At 38.4% G+C, this 14262-nt stretch overlaps 1 protein-coding gene across 1 annotated transcript in view; it reads right to left on the bottom strand.

Moving 5' to 3' along the window:
- grik4 (glutamate receptor, ionotropic, kainate 4) overlaps positions 1 to 14262 on the bottom strand; it is a 216195-nt gene that overhangs the window by 103875 nt on the left and 98058 nt on the right. The window contains exons 3-4 of the mRNA XM_072392488.1: positions 10457 to 10621; positions 5762 to 5859 (exon numbers count right to left, since the gene is read on the bottom strand). Coding sequence (XP_072248589.1) covers positions 5762 to 5859; positions 10457 to 10621 — 263 coding nt within the window. The remainder of the gene's footprint in view (positions 1 to 5761; positions 5860 to 10456; positions 10622 to 14262) is intronic.

Raw genomic sequence — 14262 nt, 5'->3', positions numbered from 1 at the left:
ATGAAAGAAAAGCAGAGATAAAAACAGGATTTAAACTGTGCTGACGATGATAAGCCTTGGCAGGTGGAATGAGACCAAATGAAAATGTAATTACTGACATTTAGTCACTATGATATAAAGGTTTTCTATAGGTGCTGACGTTGTCCCAATGTTTAATATTAAAAACTAAAGCCACAACTTTGAATAAAAAACTGAAAAAAAAAGCTGAAAAAAAATTGGTTTCTTTGAGTTTGAAAAAAAAAACTAAAAATCAGCTAAATTTGGATAATATAGTTGAGTTCATCAGCCAGGCAAACAGACACCTGAAAAGCAGAAGGAGCCTCTCATCCAAAGCCTAAGGTAATGTTTCTCATTAGTGGATATTAATCTGCAGTTCTTTGAAACCTTGACTCAAAAGTTATGCTAACCGTGTCGCCTGAGATGGAAGCAACCAGATGCACCAACCCATTCCCTACAGTGAAAGACTATTTCTATTAGTTCGTGCAAAATCCCACATACGCTCAGTCCCACTCCTCTGTCTCCTCAGTGGAAATAGCCTCTGCAGCAGCAGTGGAACCCAGGGAGTGATTTATAGAGGCTAGAAAATGATGTGCTGATCACCTAGTGGGGTCTGTCAGCCACAATATTGCTGTCGTTGTCCCAGGCAACGAGCCGTCAGGGCCGCAACATCTGTGGTTTTGTGAAGGATTAGGTGGTCAGACTCAGGTCTGCACAATGCCAGGTGATGACACACAGACACATCTGTCATCTCCTCACTTTCAGCATTTATTTAAAGTGGTAAATTACTGACATAGTTGCAAGTACTGAAGTCTACATGATGCATGTTAATTACAGATTTAATGCAGACGAGTAGGACTAACATCTATGGTTCCTTTAAAAGATGGCTTTTTTTTACTTAACAGTATATCATATCATGTTCATAAGGCTTCTGATCCTGTAGCACAACACTGCAGTTTGTTTGGGCGTGTTCAGCAACTACCAATTTATTTCACCCCTCAAGATCTGTCCTTAGAGATGTGCTGCAGACTGTTTGGCTTTCGAGCATTGAATAAAGATTCATATTTTTTCCCAATGGGTTGTTGGTTTCTTTTCTATGTTATTGGATGAGGCTGACTTTTAACAGTGTAAGATTTGTGCAGCTCAGCTCATTAGGGATGCCATTTATGACTGCAGCTCAATGCTCTCGCTCAGCAGGAAAACCTTATCTTGATGTAGTGTTACTTCAGCCTCATTCTTTCAGGACTATTATCACCAGGGGTCCTCTGTGATTGGTAGCACTGCCAGACCTGGCTGTTATTCTAATCTAACATTTTGGTTAAGGTCAAAGAAGTTAGAATTAAAAACATTTTTAGTGCAATAACTCAACATCTATCAATGATAAATGACTTCCTCTGTAGGTACACCAATGTTACCCTTTTTATGGATAACTGATTAATCTTTGATTTGTTAGTATTATTTATCACATGGTCTCCAGTGTCTTAACACAGTTAGCATTGGTATTGCAATGTTACAGTCCTACAACGGCAGTTAGCCTACTAGTTTCCCTGTTTTCTGCCGGTGAATGTTTTTCTCGTCAGAGTAACGGTGAAAAGAACACGGTGACCGTTGACAAACAGAGAGCACACAAATAGAAACACACACACTGATTTGCACACTTTAAGCCTGAGAAAGACAACTTAATCAGTGAAATCTGCTGGTTTAGTGTTTGGTTGGAAAACAAATGTTTACACTCTTAGATATTGAAAACATCCAAGAAGAAGAATAACCCTAGTTTATTTAAACCAGGCATGTTTTCCATGACGATGTGAAAAGTGATTCTGGGAAATGAAGGACTCAGGCGAAGCAGTCAAAGCCTCCCTCAGCTTTGTAAATGAAATTGATTCTTACATGAATCACCTAAATATTTTGAAGTGCAACACAAATTATCAAAGAAAGGTGGAAACTTTCTGAGATTTCTCTCTGTCATTTGTTAAGGAATTTATCCATGAAAACCATTCGTTTTTGATTTGATGAATGAAATGAGAAAAGAGCGAGAGTCCTTATAATCACAACTGGAAACACAATGGAATAAATATTTCATTAACGACCACATAGCCTAGAAAATGATTATTATGCATCTTATATATTGGATAATGGAATAAGAGGACCAAGTTATACACAAGTAACAGTAGTTTGGTGTCTATTGTCACGAGAATTATGTGTCAAAAAAATCATCTGAGTATGTTTAGCCCACACCGAGGGTGGACATTAAATTGCTGTTGTTTATTTTGAGCGTTGGACCACCAACGCTTCGCTTATATGAAAACTGAAGATCTTTGAAACAAATAAGAGGAGCAAGCTAACAAAGAGACAAAATGGTTGATATCACTTTGGTCTCTTCCTATATAACTATCTTTTAAACTCTAAAACTTAAGTCAGCTTGATGTTATCATAAGGTGGAAATCATGTCACATCACACCAAACTAAGCACGTCTCACTGAGATACCCCAAACCATTTTACAGTCTAACACATTTCACAGGACGAACACAAGTGGACAACATAAGTGCCAAGACACCGTCTCAGTGCCATCTAGCATTTGCAGCTCTGTCTGACCACTGAGTACAACACCGTGTTCGGGTTTACTTAAGTGTAATACTTAAAGTAAGACTTAAAGTGACGTTCCTCAAAACACAATTCTGAGCAGAGTCATTTTCTTTAAGAGCCAATATATCTATTGGATCGCACACTCTACCTTCTGGTAATGAAACTTGCTCTGACTAACATTTTTATGGCTCTTCTTACTTTTATTCCTCTACATTAACCAACTGTGCTGTGACTGACTACAGCAGTGGCAACTTGGCTTTACACAGCTCGATACAGCAATCCAACACTAGAAAAATACATTATATTTCAGCATTATGAGTACTTATGGAAATCCATAACGCAGAAGGTCATTCTGCCAGTAAGATTTGAGTAATTGTGCTTAAGTGGCAGATTAATGTACTACAGCGTTACTGATTGTATTTAAAGTTTCTGAACACAGCCTCATCCACTGAAAAAAGGGCAAAAAAAACAATAAGGTTCAATTTTAGCTGAAATTGTTTAACACTAGAAAGAGAAAAAAGTTGATTCTATGATCAAATGTTATGCTTTAATTTGTATATAATCCCTTTACTAGATGAGTTATGTTACCATCACCATAGAATGATCGTGACCATTTGTATCTACTAGGACAGCGGGTCCTTGAACTCGGGAGAACAGCCATATTATCACCAGTAAAGGAATGTAGAAGAGAGTTGTTCAGGAGACAGTGAAAGAGAAATTAGGAAGTTTTTCCTCAAATAAAACTGGGATTAATTTAAAAGTGGGGCCTCTAATCATGGGCAAGTAGGGGATGACACATACAAATAGAAGCCGACCCGAGCAGGGATGGACGAGAGAAAAACCAACCTGTCAGTACTATACACACACCAGAGAAAAAAAATTGTTTAAACCACTTATCTAATCAACTCAATGAAAGTGTAGTGCTGTTTTGATCATTTTGTTTTATCTAGATTTCTATTTTGTCAATAGGAAATTTAGCCTACCAATACAGATGCATTAGGGTGCTAGGGAGCGGGTGGATGAAATTTTAAGATTGTTGCTATTAGCAACTGGAACTCTTAATATCAGAAATTACTCTGCTTTTGACAGCTGATACATATTTGGTATAATTTGGAGAAAACCAAAGTTTGTTGAATTTGTTGCTGTCAACCCAAAGTCTAGACACATTTACGGGCTCAAATAAAAATAAAATTACATTAAGAAAAGGAAAAAATAACTTGGAGGAAAGGCCAAACAAACATGACTAATTGCTTGTGATAGCTTGTGACACTGCTTTTGATACGCATAAAAAAAATACTGGTGCTATTACATACGTGGTTGAACAAAAAGGATTACAAATAAGCAGCAGCAGAGTAAGTACAGCAAATGTGCTGTTAAGCTGATAATAGCGCGCAGCTGGAAGTATAAAACTTAAGTGTTGTACCCCTCTCCCCTCAAACAACTTCCTGTTGCCAAGAGTGATGTGTGGATAAAATTGCACTTACAGAGCAGATGACGATGAACACCCAACTGGCAAATAACAAAACCCAGCTCTATGTTTCTTTGAAGTTATTTTCTTTGAGGTTAGGTGTGATAACATATGATGTGTCAGTGTGAAAGGACTGAATTATTTTGTGTAAGCCTAAAGACTGAATACAGCTCTGGTGTCAAAAAATCCCTGCTTAAGATCAGATTTATTGTCATGCATACACATGAAATTTGTCCTCTGATTTTAACCCATCCAGGTTGGCACCTGTTGACACACACATGCACATGCACAGGGTCACGCACTGGAGCAGTGGGCAGCCCGGGGAGCATGGGGGTGCGGTGGGGGGCCTTGCTCAAGGGCACCTCAGCCGTGACAAGGCCACCCCTCCAGCTGTCAGTTCACCAATCTTTGAGTGGTGAAAGTGGGAATCGAACCTTCAGGTTATTGGACGACCCATACTCACCACTGAGCCACGGCCGCCCCCCAAATAAAGTGTTACAAACAAAGAATAACAAAGATGAATTCACTACGACAACAACAGATGTTATAATACCATCACTTTCTTTGGCAAAAGCTCATAACTGGCTGAGCTTCAAAGAAACATTAATTCAGACGACTACCATATCCATTCATAACATGAAAGGATATATATGGATCAAATCTGAGACAGTGTAAGGAATTAATCTTTAGGGCTAACATCATCATTTATACCGTGGTATTATCATAGTCGTTGTTTCAAAGGAGACATTTTCTTGATTCAGTGCCACCAGGGGTTTTAACAGCAGGAAGTCTTGGTCTGACAACCACTGTAACACAATGATGTCTCCACTGCAAGCAGAGGCTTATATTATAGGGACTAAAATGGTAAGGTGATGTCATTTAGTACTGTGATCATGCAGTTGAAAGGGCGGCTAATTTTGAGGACCAAAAATATCTATGGTGAGGTGTATGGCATAAAACATAAAACAAGACCACTGAGATATGTAGCTTATATGCTATAAATAATGTTAAGCGTCTAATAATGGTAAAAACGTCTTCACAAAATTATAGGATTTCTGCAAATAGTGTAGACCTAATAGTGTTTTGGTGATAGATTTGGTGGATTGCAAAATCTCTCATTTATTAATGACTTGAAGTTAGTTTTTGAGAAGCACTCCGCCTCCTAACATCTGACAGCAAGACACAGAAGTTCAGAAGTGAATTAGCATAAATCTAAGATCTGCTTGCAGATCCTTTTAGTAATGTTTTTTCTTTCTTCATGAATAACTTTTTTTTTTGTTACATCTCGCAGATATACAGATATATATGTGGTATCATCTGGTAGATATGATACAGAGACATACTGTGGAGATAGCTTTATTGTTGGCACATTTGATTCAGAGAAAAACAAACATCAAATTAACTGGAAAAAAAAGGATTTGCTTCTGTAACAATCTCAAAACAGTGCTTGTGAGCGTCCTTGGGTCAAACTGCGTCAAGCTAATGAGGGGTAAGCTGGAAATGAATGCCCAGCAGTGCTGTGATTGAGTAGGACTCGAGTGGAGACACTGGTGAAGTGTTCCATCAGTTCCAACTTCTATTTAGTTCCCTCTAAATCCTCTACAAAAACCTCACATCTGCTAATGAGCTTCTTGGAGCTCAAACTGTGAGCAGGTCATTGCCCACCAAACCCCATCCCCCAGCGACAGGCCAGAAGGTGCAAAACTCACCTCCTTCTCTCCACATATGTTGCTGATGATGGAGTTGGAAGCTGGACTGGCAGATGGACCGAGGACTGCCACCACTCCTTTAGACATGATCTGGCACACTGAGAGAAGACAGAGAAGGGGTAGGGAGGTAAAAAAGAAGGAGTGAGAGGGGGAAACAAAGAGACAAAGTAAGAATGTTGGCCTTAGGCAACAAAAAAAATGTCTCCTTCAGCCAGACATTAATGGATACACATGCTGACTCTGTCAACTGCTAAACAGACTGTAAGCTGAACCAGTACTTTCTTATTGTCTCACGGGAACCTGGACTTATATATATATATATATTCGGATTGTGCACAATCCCTGATCTACAGTTTCCTTCCAGTGAGAGTATATCCAGAGGGAAAGACTGACATTAACATGATATGCTCTCACATGAGGAAAACTGAAGGATATAGAAATGGGAAAAGACACAGACAGATCAACAGAGTGACAGACACTGAGAGAAGCAGAGAGACAGAAATAACGATATCTGGAGGCTTAAAACCTAAAATCTGGTATCTGAATATTTGCACATGAATGGAATATTATCCCCAAGATGTGACACACATCTCATCTTGTTCTCCACAATCTGCATTTACAAGGACTGATTTAAAGACTTTACCTTTGGGGTTGAAAACATATCTTTTGACAGAAACATTTCAGTGGAAATGAGTTTTATTCCCCTCTTGTGTACACAGACTTTCATCTCCCCTTCTAAAAAAGAGCGCTTCTTGTGTGTTTATAATCCCTGGTTTATAATTAAAACACTGCCGTTAATGGTGTGAGCAGAAACAAGTGGAGAACAGTGCTGTTCTCATGTGGACAAAGTGTGTGTCAGTCATGGTAATTTAGAGCTGGTTACTGGGGAAAATATAGAGCACTGATCAACCATGTGTGTGAAATATGCAAAGAATAACAGTTTTGAGGTCTGCACGGTGAAGAGGAGGTGAACTGAATGATTAATAGCTTTTCCCTCTAGTCACCCATTGAGGCTATAAGACATGAACGCGCCACACCTTACAGTAACAGCAACATGCACATGTACGCTTACATTCACACTACACGCACACAGACATCTGCACTTGTTCGCATGGCTTCACTGAATTGTAAAGCTGTGTGATATGACTGCACGCCAGCATGCTACTGGCTGTGGTGACACCATTATTTACTCACTTTCTGCACAGCTGGTACATACAGGCTGACTGTTACAAAAAATGTCCACTACATTCAAGTGTCAGTTTTAGTTAGAAGAAGGAAAAGTTGATTCTGAAAGAAGTGTAGTTGCCATAAAGACCTTTCATCAAAACATACTTCCCAAGAGTCCAAAAGTAAACTTTGCTACTGAATATTCCGTGGGCGTTAAGTTTTGCGTGAGTTGCCTTTTGAAATTATTCTATTAAACTCAGAAATCTTAAACTTGAATTATGAGGCACGTAAGTCGCACCGCCAACAAACATCCATTAAACCTCAGACAAACAGCAACACATATCACAAACTGAAATGCAAAAAAATACATTTACACACACACACACACAGAAGAAAAAAAAATAAATCAGTGGATGGCAATGTTCATATCATCATTTTGCTTTGGCTCAGCTCATTTCACCTAATCTGAGGTTTTATTTGTACACAGTGACATTTTTTTAAACCAGCATGACTCTGATTAATAAAAAGGCAGCTTGTTCGCTTAACCTGATACTTATTTATGCAACATAATTTGCACTGCACTTATCTTATATTAACACAATCACAATACAATCACAATGGTTTGTGGACGGTGGTATTACAGTGTTCTTTTAATTCATTAAAACGTGGAGTCTTCTCATCAGAATACTGCTGGTTCGATCCCCAGTTGCTCCATGTGTTGAAGCCTCCATGGGCAGAACGCTAACATCAGATAAAAAACACTACATATACAGAGTGTGATTACACAATTAGAAGCACTGGATGAGTGTTTGTGTGACTGGGAAATACACTGTAAAATCTTTGGAGGACTTAGACAAGGTTTAAAAGGCCCCACATATTCAAAATCTGCTTCTGTGGACTTAAATTTGAAAAACTTGGAACAGATTCTGCAATCAGCACATTTTTGTATTTTGAATTGAGGACTGAAAATCGATTTTGAATTAAACTGCGTCCACACAAATCCAAATTGAATTGATTTGTGTAATATTCAAAGATTCAGACCCTGATTTCTACATACTCCCAGATGGAGGAGGATAGTTATACTTGTTAACTTGGTAACATCTGGTTAACATTGCGAGATGGTGTCTTTTAAGGCAAACTATGACATTTTCTTGTTGTAACCAAGTATTTTAAAGTTTAACTTAAGTGCATGAACCAAACCAAAGAGCAAGTGAAGGTAAAAAAGCAACAACAATTTAAAAGGGATGCGAAGGACGAAACAAAGTGATATTTGAAAAGAGCAGGTCCAGAGAGGAGACAAAGTATGAAAGTTGTACACATAGTTTTTCACTCTACACTTACTTCACCTGCCTTTGTTGCCTCTTAAAATTGGACATTTTTCTGTATGTAATTGATTTTATTCACATGTACACCGAAAGTAGTAAAAGAGAAGCTCAAGATTTTCACTCAGTGGATTCAATTTTCTGACAGTTTAACGAGCAACCATGAGAGCTTTGCATAGTCTTTGCAGTGAACAAAGAGGGCCAGAATATGGGCCTTTGGGTTTCCTTGTGAAGGGCGAAGACAAATGGTCAACCATGTTGGAAGTTCTTTATGGCTGCAAATGGAACACTGACATTTTGTATGATTTATCACAGCCAAAAGGATACAACAAAGGGATACGAGAGTTTATAATCTGCTCAGATTCATCCAGAAGAGGGGAAAAATTCACCAAAGCATCAGGGAGTCAATCACCTGATCTCTAACTGATTGGGTTGCATATTTCACTCAAGGACCACATCAAAGAGAGGTAGACCAGCCAACCTGAAATAACTAATCATGTTGGTGCAGTGAAGGGCTGGAGGAACACGGATTTAACTGGATCACTTGATTTTCCACAGTTTCTTGTATCAAATATAACAATTGTTATTCTCTTATTGAAAAATAATTTAAAAATTAGCAAAACACAAATGTTCACAATGCATGCAAATCTATTTAAAACATAACTGCAACACAGTCATACCAAATTCCTCACAGATTTGCTTTTCACAAGAAAATAAACAGATGGGCAGTCAGCGGAGAAGAGAGAGATTTGTGATACAGAAGAACCAGAATGGGGAAAAAGAGTACTCTTTTTTTCAGGTGTATAAATAGCGGCTTAAAAGTAAAGCATTCAGGGACTTCAAACACATGAAAGAACAACTGTCTGTAAAAAAGAGTCTTGTCATGGGATGCTTTCTGCATAAAAAACAGCGGCAATAAGTTCAAGGAAACATCACTTGGGAGTTGGATACTTCACAGGCAGGAATGGGAGCTTGGAAACAGGGATGGGACTTTTCTTTTCAGGTAGTGCACCCTCTGTGATATTTCCATCCAACTGCGGCGGCTGATCCGTCCCTAATCCAATTCCTGGCTCTGAACACATACACACTCTTATATATACAAAACATTTGCACTGTATACACACAATGCAGCCCTCACACACCAACACATACCGCTGTACACACAAACAGAGGACCCTGCACACACTCGGTAGACTGCATGAACCACTTTTAGGATAGTCTGTCTTTATCTAGGCAGAGAAAATAACACAGTGTCCTGTTGTTGTCATAAGCAGACTTGTGTTTCTATGGATAAAGCAGCACCACTAAGCTTTTAGCTTGTGAGAGTGAGTGTAGTATATTGAAAAATCAATTCTTCCACTTCCCATCATGGCAGTTTATATTAGTCATTTTCTGAAAACCCGTACTGTGTTGTATTGATTTTGGAGGGTTTTCATTAAAAAATAAAATAATCGAACCAATAAACACAGAGGTATAAGGTGAATGCACAGTGCGCTAATGTTCTGGATTTGTGTCAAGTGAAAGCTTTGAGACAATTGACAACAGAGAGATTCTCCAGCTGGTGTTAATGGTGCCACTCTCAGTGTTGCATTTGTCACATTAAATCTGATAATGGCCCATTTTAGCATATTTATAGACCTCTCTATTAAAAGTTATCTATACAGTGGCATGAGCATCAGGCCTCTTTAGATGTGCGTTCAAAAACTTTGGATGCTGAAGTTTTTGGTAAGAACACAGGTAAGGTTTTCTTTGGATGACTCGTGTGTGAAATTCACATTTATTCAGATGTGGCTGCAATGTGCAGCAGTGCACCGATTCTCCAGTGTCTGCGAATCTTAGTTTTTAATTTTCTTTTCTGGTAATCCTACAAGCAGCTCTGTCATAGAGTTGTTGGTCTTCTGGACTAGAAGCGCCATTTCTTTCTAACATTACAAACTGAGGAAATGGCTTCCTGAAAACTATTTATTTTGTTATATTCTTCTTTTGCTTTGAGAGCATCCCTTTTGTCTAATTTTCAGGGTGCTGGAAAGCTGCTTAGAGGGGTTCATGATGGCCGAATGTTGTTGAATAGTATGCTTTATCTATCTAGAATGCTTTATCTCTTACTCAGAATCAAAACACACATATTGACGACAAACTCAAACTACAACAAGCACACAAGCTTTTCCTTACCGGTTAACTGGCATTTCTTAATCATGTTACTTACTCGTTTCGCCCATCTCATATTCACTGTCTCTCAGCAGTTCAAAGATGTCCACCTCCAGCTTGCCAGTGGTGGAGCGATTACTGCTTCTGTTGATGTTATCTTTGGCCAATGTGATGGCCAAACGCTCTCCTCTGCTACACTCCATAGGGTCATCAAGTATGGCAGCTGGGGAGAGAGAAATACAAAACACGAGTGGTTTGTTTGAGAGAGAAAAAAGAGAAGGGAGATACATACAGTATGTATGTATCACTTATAACTAAAACCTTTTTTTTCCAAATGACTGAAAGCCTTTGCGGTTCATATAGATAGTGAAAGAAGAACCCCTTTTTTTTTTAAATCCACAATTAAAGTTCACTCTCTGAAAGCAACTCCTGTGGTGCATAGATTTATTAAGACCAATACTTATGTGACATCCTGTGAGTGCTGCTTGCCATTAATCTGAAGTACCTAAAATCCGTCTTGATAAATCTATAAGCTTTGGGAGTAGCTTTTTTTTTGTGAGGGGGAGCATGAGTGCTATGTGGTAAAAATATTGGATCTGGATGATAAAATCTTGAAAGATTTACAATTCTTAAGCCACACAAAGGACTTTTCAAAACACTGTAAAAGCACTAATTCATATTTCCCTGTTTACTGCAGCAAAAGGACCAAACATCTGTTTGGCTTTCTTAAAGGCACATGAGAGACTCGAGTCACTGCAGCAGCTTTTCAGAGACGCAGTGAAAGTCTACTACCAAATTAAATCAGTTCGCCACAAGGACATTAAAGAAAGATGAGACAACACGTTATACTTGGAAATGATTTATATACATTCGGTATGCAATATTCGCTATAATATAGCACTGCAATCAGAAGAACTGATTACTGTCTTATGTATAGCTTAGCTAAGAAAATAATATGGGAATATATGTACCTAATGCATTGATCTGGATTTACACAGAATCTGTTTTAATCTATTTTTAATCACAAGGTTAATGTATTCTGTGAACTTTAACAGGATAAAAGCCAAACTGACAATGAAACATGAGCACTTAACATCATTTGTGAACTGTGTTGTCAATCAGGAAAACAAAAATTGTAATGGCATATGTTTCATAAATACTGAATACAGTCTCACACTTTCTGCCCAAAACAAAAGTCTAGATTTAACTGATCATGTAGGTAAAAGTACTGCAGCAATTAATATGTTTCAGCTGGTTAATAACGTAACCCTAACTAAAGCAGTTATAGCTTTCATTCCTTGAACAACAATGCTATTAATAACTTTAAATAATTAGTTTTCATCAAGCAAACAAAGACTGACACCACAAAAATCGAGTTCAGAGACGCATTATTAAAACGTAGTGAACCGTCAGTCTTTACGAAGAGAATGTGGAATGGCCTTGATTGCAGAACTCTTAAACATTTGGTGAAATCACACAGAAGAAAATCAACAGTCGAAATGAACATTTCCACATGCATGATGTGAAGAGAACTGGACAAAAAAGGTTTATCGAAGAACAAAAGAAAGGGAGACCTAAATTTGCAAGTGAGCATAAAGATTGGACTGTGGGGCTATGAAAAAAGATCACAAGGTCTGACGAGTCCAGATTTAGCCTGTTCCTGAACCAACAGGGTGAGAGGAGCAGCAGATAGGGTGCTGCACCCATCATGTCTAATGCCTACTGGTCAAGACTGTTGGGGCAGTGCAATGATTTGGTGTTGCAGTTGGTCAGGTCTACTTTCAACAACATAAGGTGTCCAAAACATGAGATTAGGTCTCTACATGAATATATTAAATGACCAGGTTTTACATCAATAGATTCTGTCTTCCTGGAAGGCACGGTCGTATTCCAAGGTGACAATGCCAGGATTTTTGAGGCTTAACTTGTTAAAGGGTGGTTCAGGGAGCATCATTTCTTCTGACACTGATTGTCCCGCCAAACCCTAACCGTATTGGGAATGTTTGAGATATGCTGGTGTACACTTTACACAGCGGTCTGACTCTCGCATGATCAATATAAGATCTTTGGCGAGATGTAATGCAAATAATGAAATGAATGTTGCGACACTGCAAAAGTGCACTGAAACAATGCCACGACGAAAGTGTGCCTGAACCACAGCTACAGTTGGTCCAACTAAATAATAGTTTGAGACTTTTCATGTGTCTGGTCAAAGATTCTACACTTTTTTTCATGAATCTGGCCCTGAATTAGCTTTTCCTGAAAGGTGTGACCTTGCGTATCCATCAGAGTTCATAAGATCCACAGGAAGTCAGCCATATTTAAAAAAAACACTGAAGTTCCTGCCCAATGCAAGCACAAAATAACCTAAATATACCACGTAAACCACTTAATTATGTTTCAATCGAACTATGGCTGTAATATGAAATGAATGCCAACATCTCACCAGAGTAGCTCTATGGTCTAGAGTTGAAAGAACGAAATTAATAAAACTACATCAACAGCAGATGTCTGAAAGCAACTTCAGTGATCAGTGTAATTACACTTAGTTAGCACAACAGTTATTGAGTTAAACAGGCTGCTTTACAGCTTAACCAGAAGCAGACAGTAAAAGAACCAAAGCCAGGAATGTGTGAGATTAATAAGGCACAAGTACAGTGTTGCTGAAAGGTAAATGTGCAGCAGACGCATCCATTAAAGAGAAAATCTGCGGGTTTCTCGTTTCAACTTCAGCTCCAATTATATCAGAAATAAACGTGTAGTGGTTCATACAGAGCTGAACATGTTTGATGTGACCTTTTCACGACTGATCACTCAGCTGAATAAACAATGACTAAGTCTTACGTACAAAGATGAGACACATCCACTCTTGTGATATCATCTCATGGCGGAGTCACAGCCAGCCAGGGTCTACAGCGAATTAGAATACTTCTCTAACACCTCTAAAATCTCTAAAAGAAAAATTTAACAAAGGCTATATTAATTAAATTTTCTAACAGCAGTTTAATGTGCTCACTGCCTTTGTATTTGTTCAATAACATTTACGGCACATCTACAATTAAAATCATTTGTACATGTGGTATTAAAATTAGACGTGAAAGATCTATTTCATCTTACTGCAAATTTATGCAGCATGAGTCTTGAATTAGAATGAGATCATTAAAACCATGTGAGATACCCGTGGTATAAATATTCTGTTGTTCTATATCTATCGTACAAGAGATGCCAACATGACGACAGGATATTGCACATAACATTTACCCTGGTGGCAGTGCTTAAAATTATTAGTGCTGCTAATATATATAAACTGCTACATCAATCATCAACCTGAGTAAGAGTCCCATTAGGGTCTGTGGAGCCCATAACTTTATGACATGAGCTGTATTTCCTCCACAGGAACCTTTTCCAGGAGCCAGGGTCTTTCAGGGAGTCATTTTTTTGTCCCTCTCTGTGGAGCCCGCAACAAATATGGGCTAAAAAGTATTCTAGGAGAGAAAAATCAGCCTCAGTGAGGACCCTGTTAGAGAAGTACCATTGCTATTTAAATTATTTTTAATTTCATATTTTCAATATTGTAGGAACAAATAATGACAACAATTAAACAGGGGGCTCAAATAAAGAAATACAACAATACACATAGCTGATGCTCAGTAGTAATAGATGTTCAGCAGTGCTGTGCTTGACTTAGAGCCTACTGTTGATGGAACACGACTGTATCATCAGTAAATTTCTGTTCCCTTTTTCCCAGAGGAGCTCATGAATCTTCTCGGAGGATGCAGCTATAGAAGCATGGGCACAAATTTATGAGATAGGCTGCTTAGAAGAAATTCAAAGAGGGCGTGTTTCCTTGGAAAAGTTTCAAAA

The sequence above is a fragment of the Leuresthes tenuis genome, unplaced genomic scaffold (assembly GCF_036924035.1).
Source record: "Leuresthes tenuis unplaced genomic scaffold, fLeuTen1.0.hap1 SCAF_9, whole genome shotgun sequence".
NCBI classification, from domain to species: domain Eukaryota; kingdom Metazoa; phylum Chordata; class Actinopteri; order Atheriniformes; family Atherinopsidae; genus Leuresthes; species Leuresthes tenuis.
This window is presented reverse-complemented; position numbering and strand designations above follow the sequence as displayed.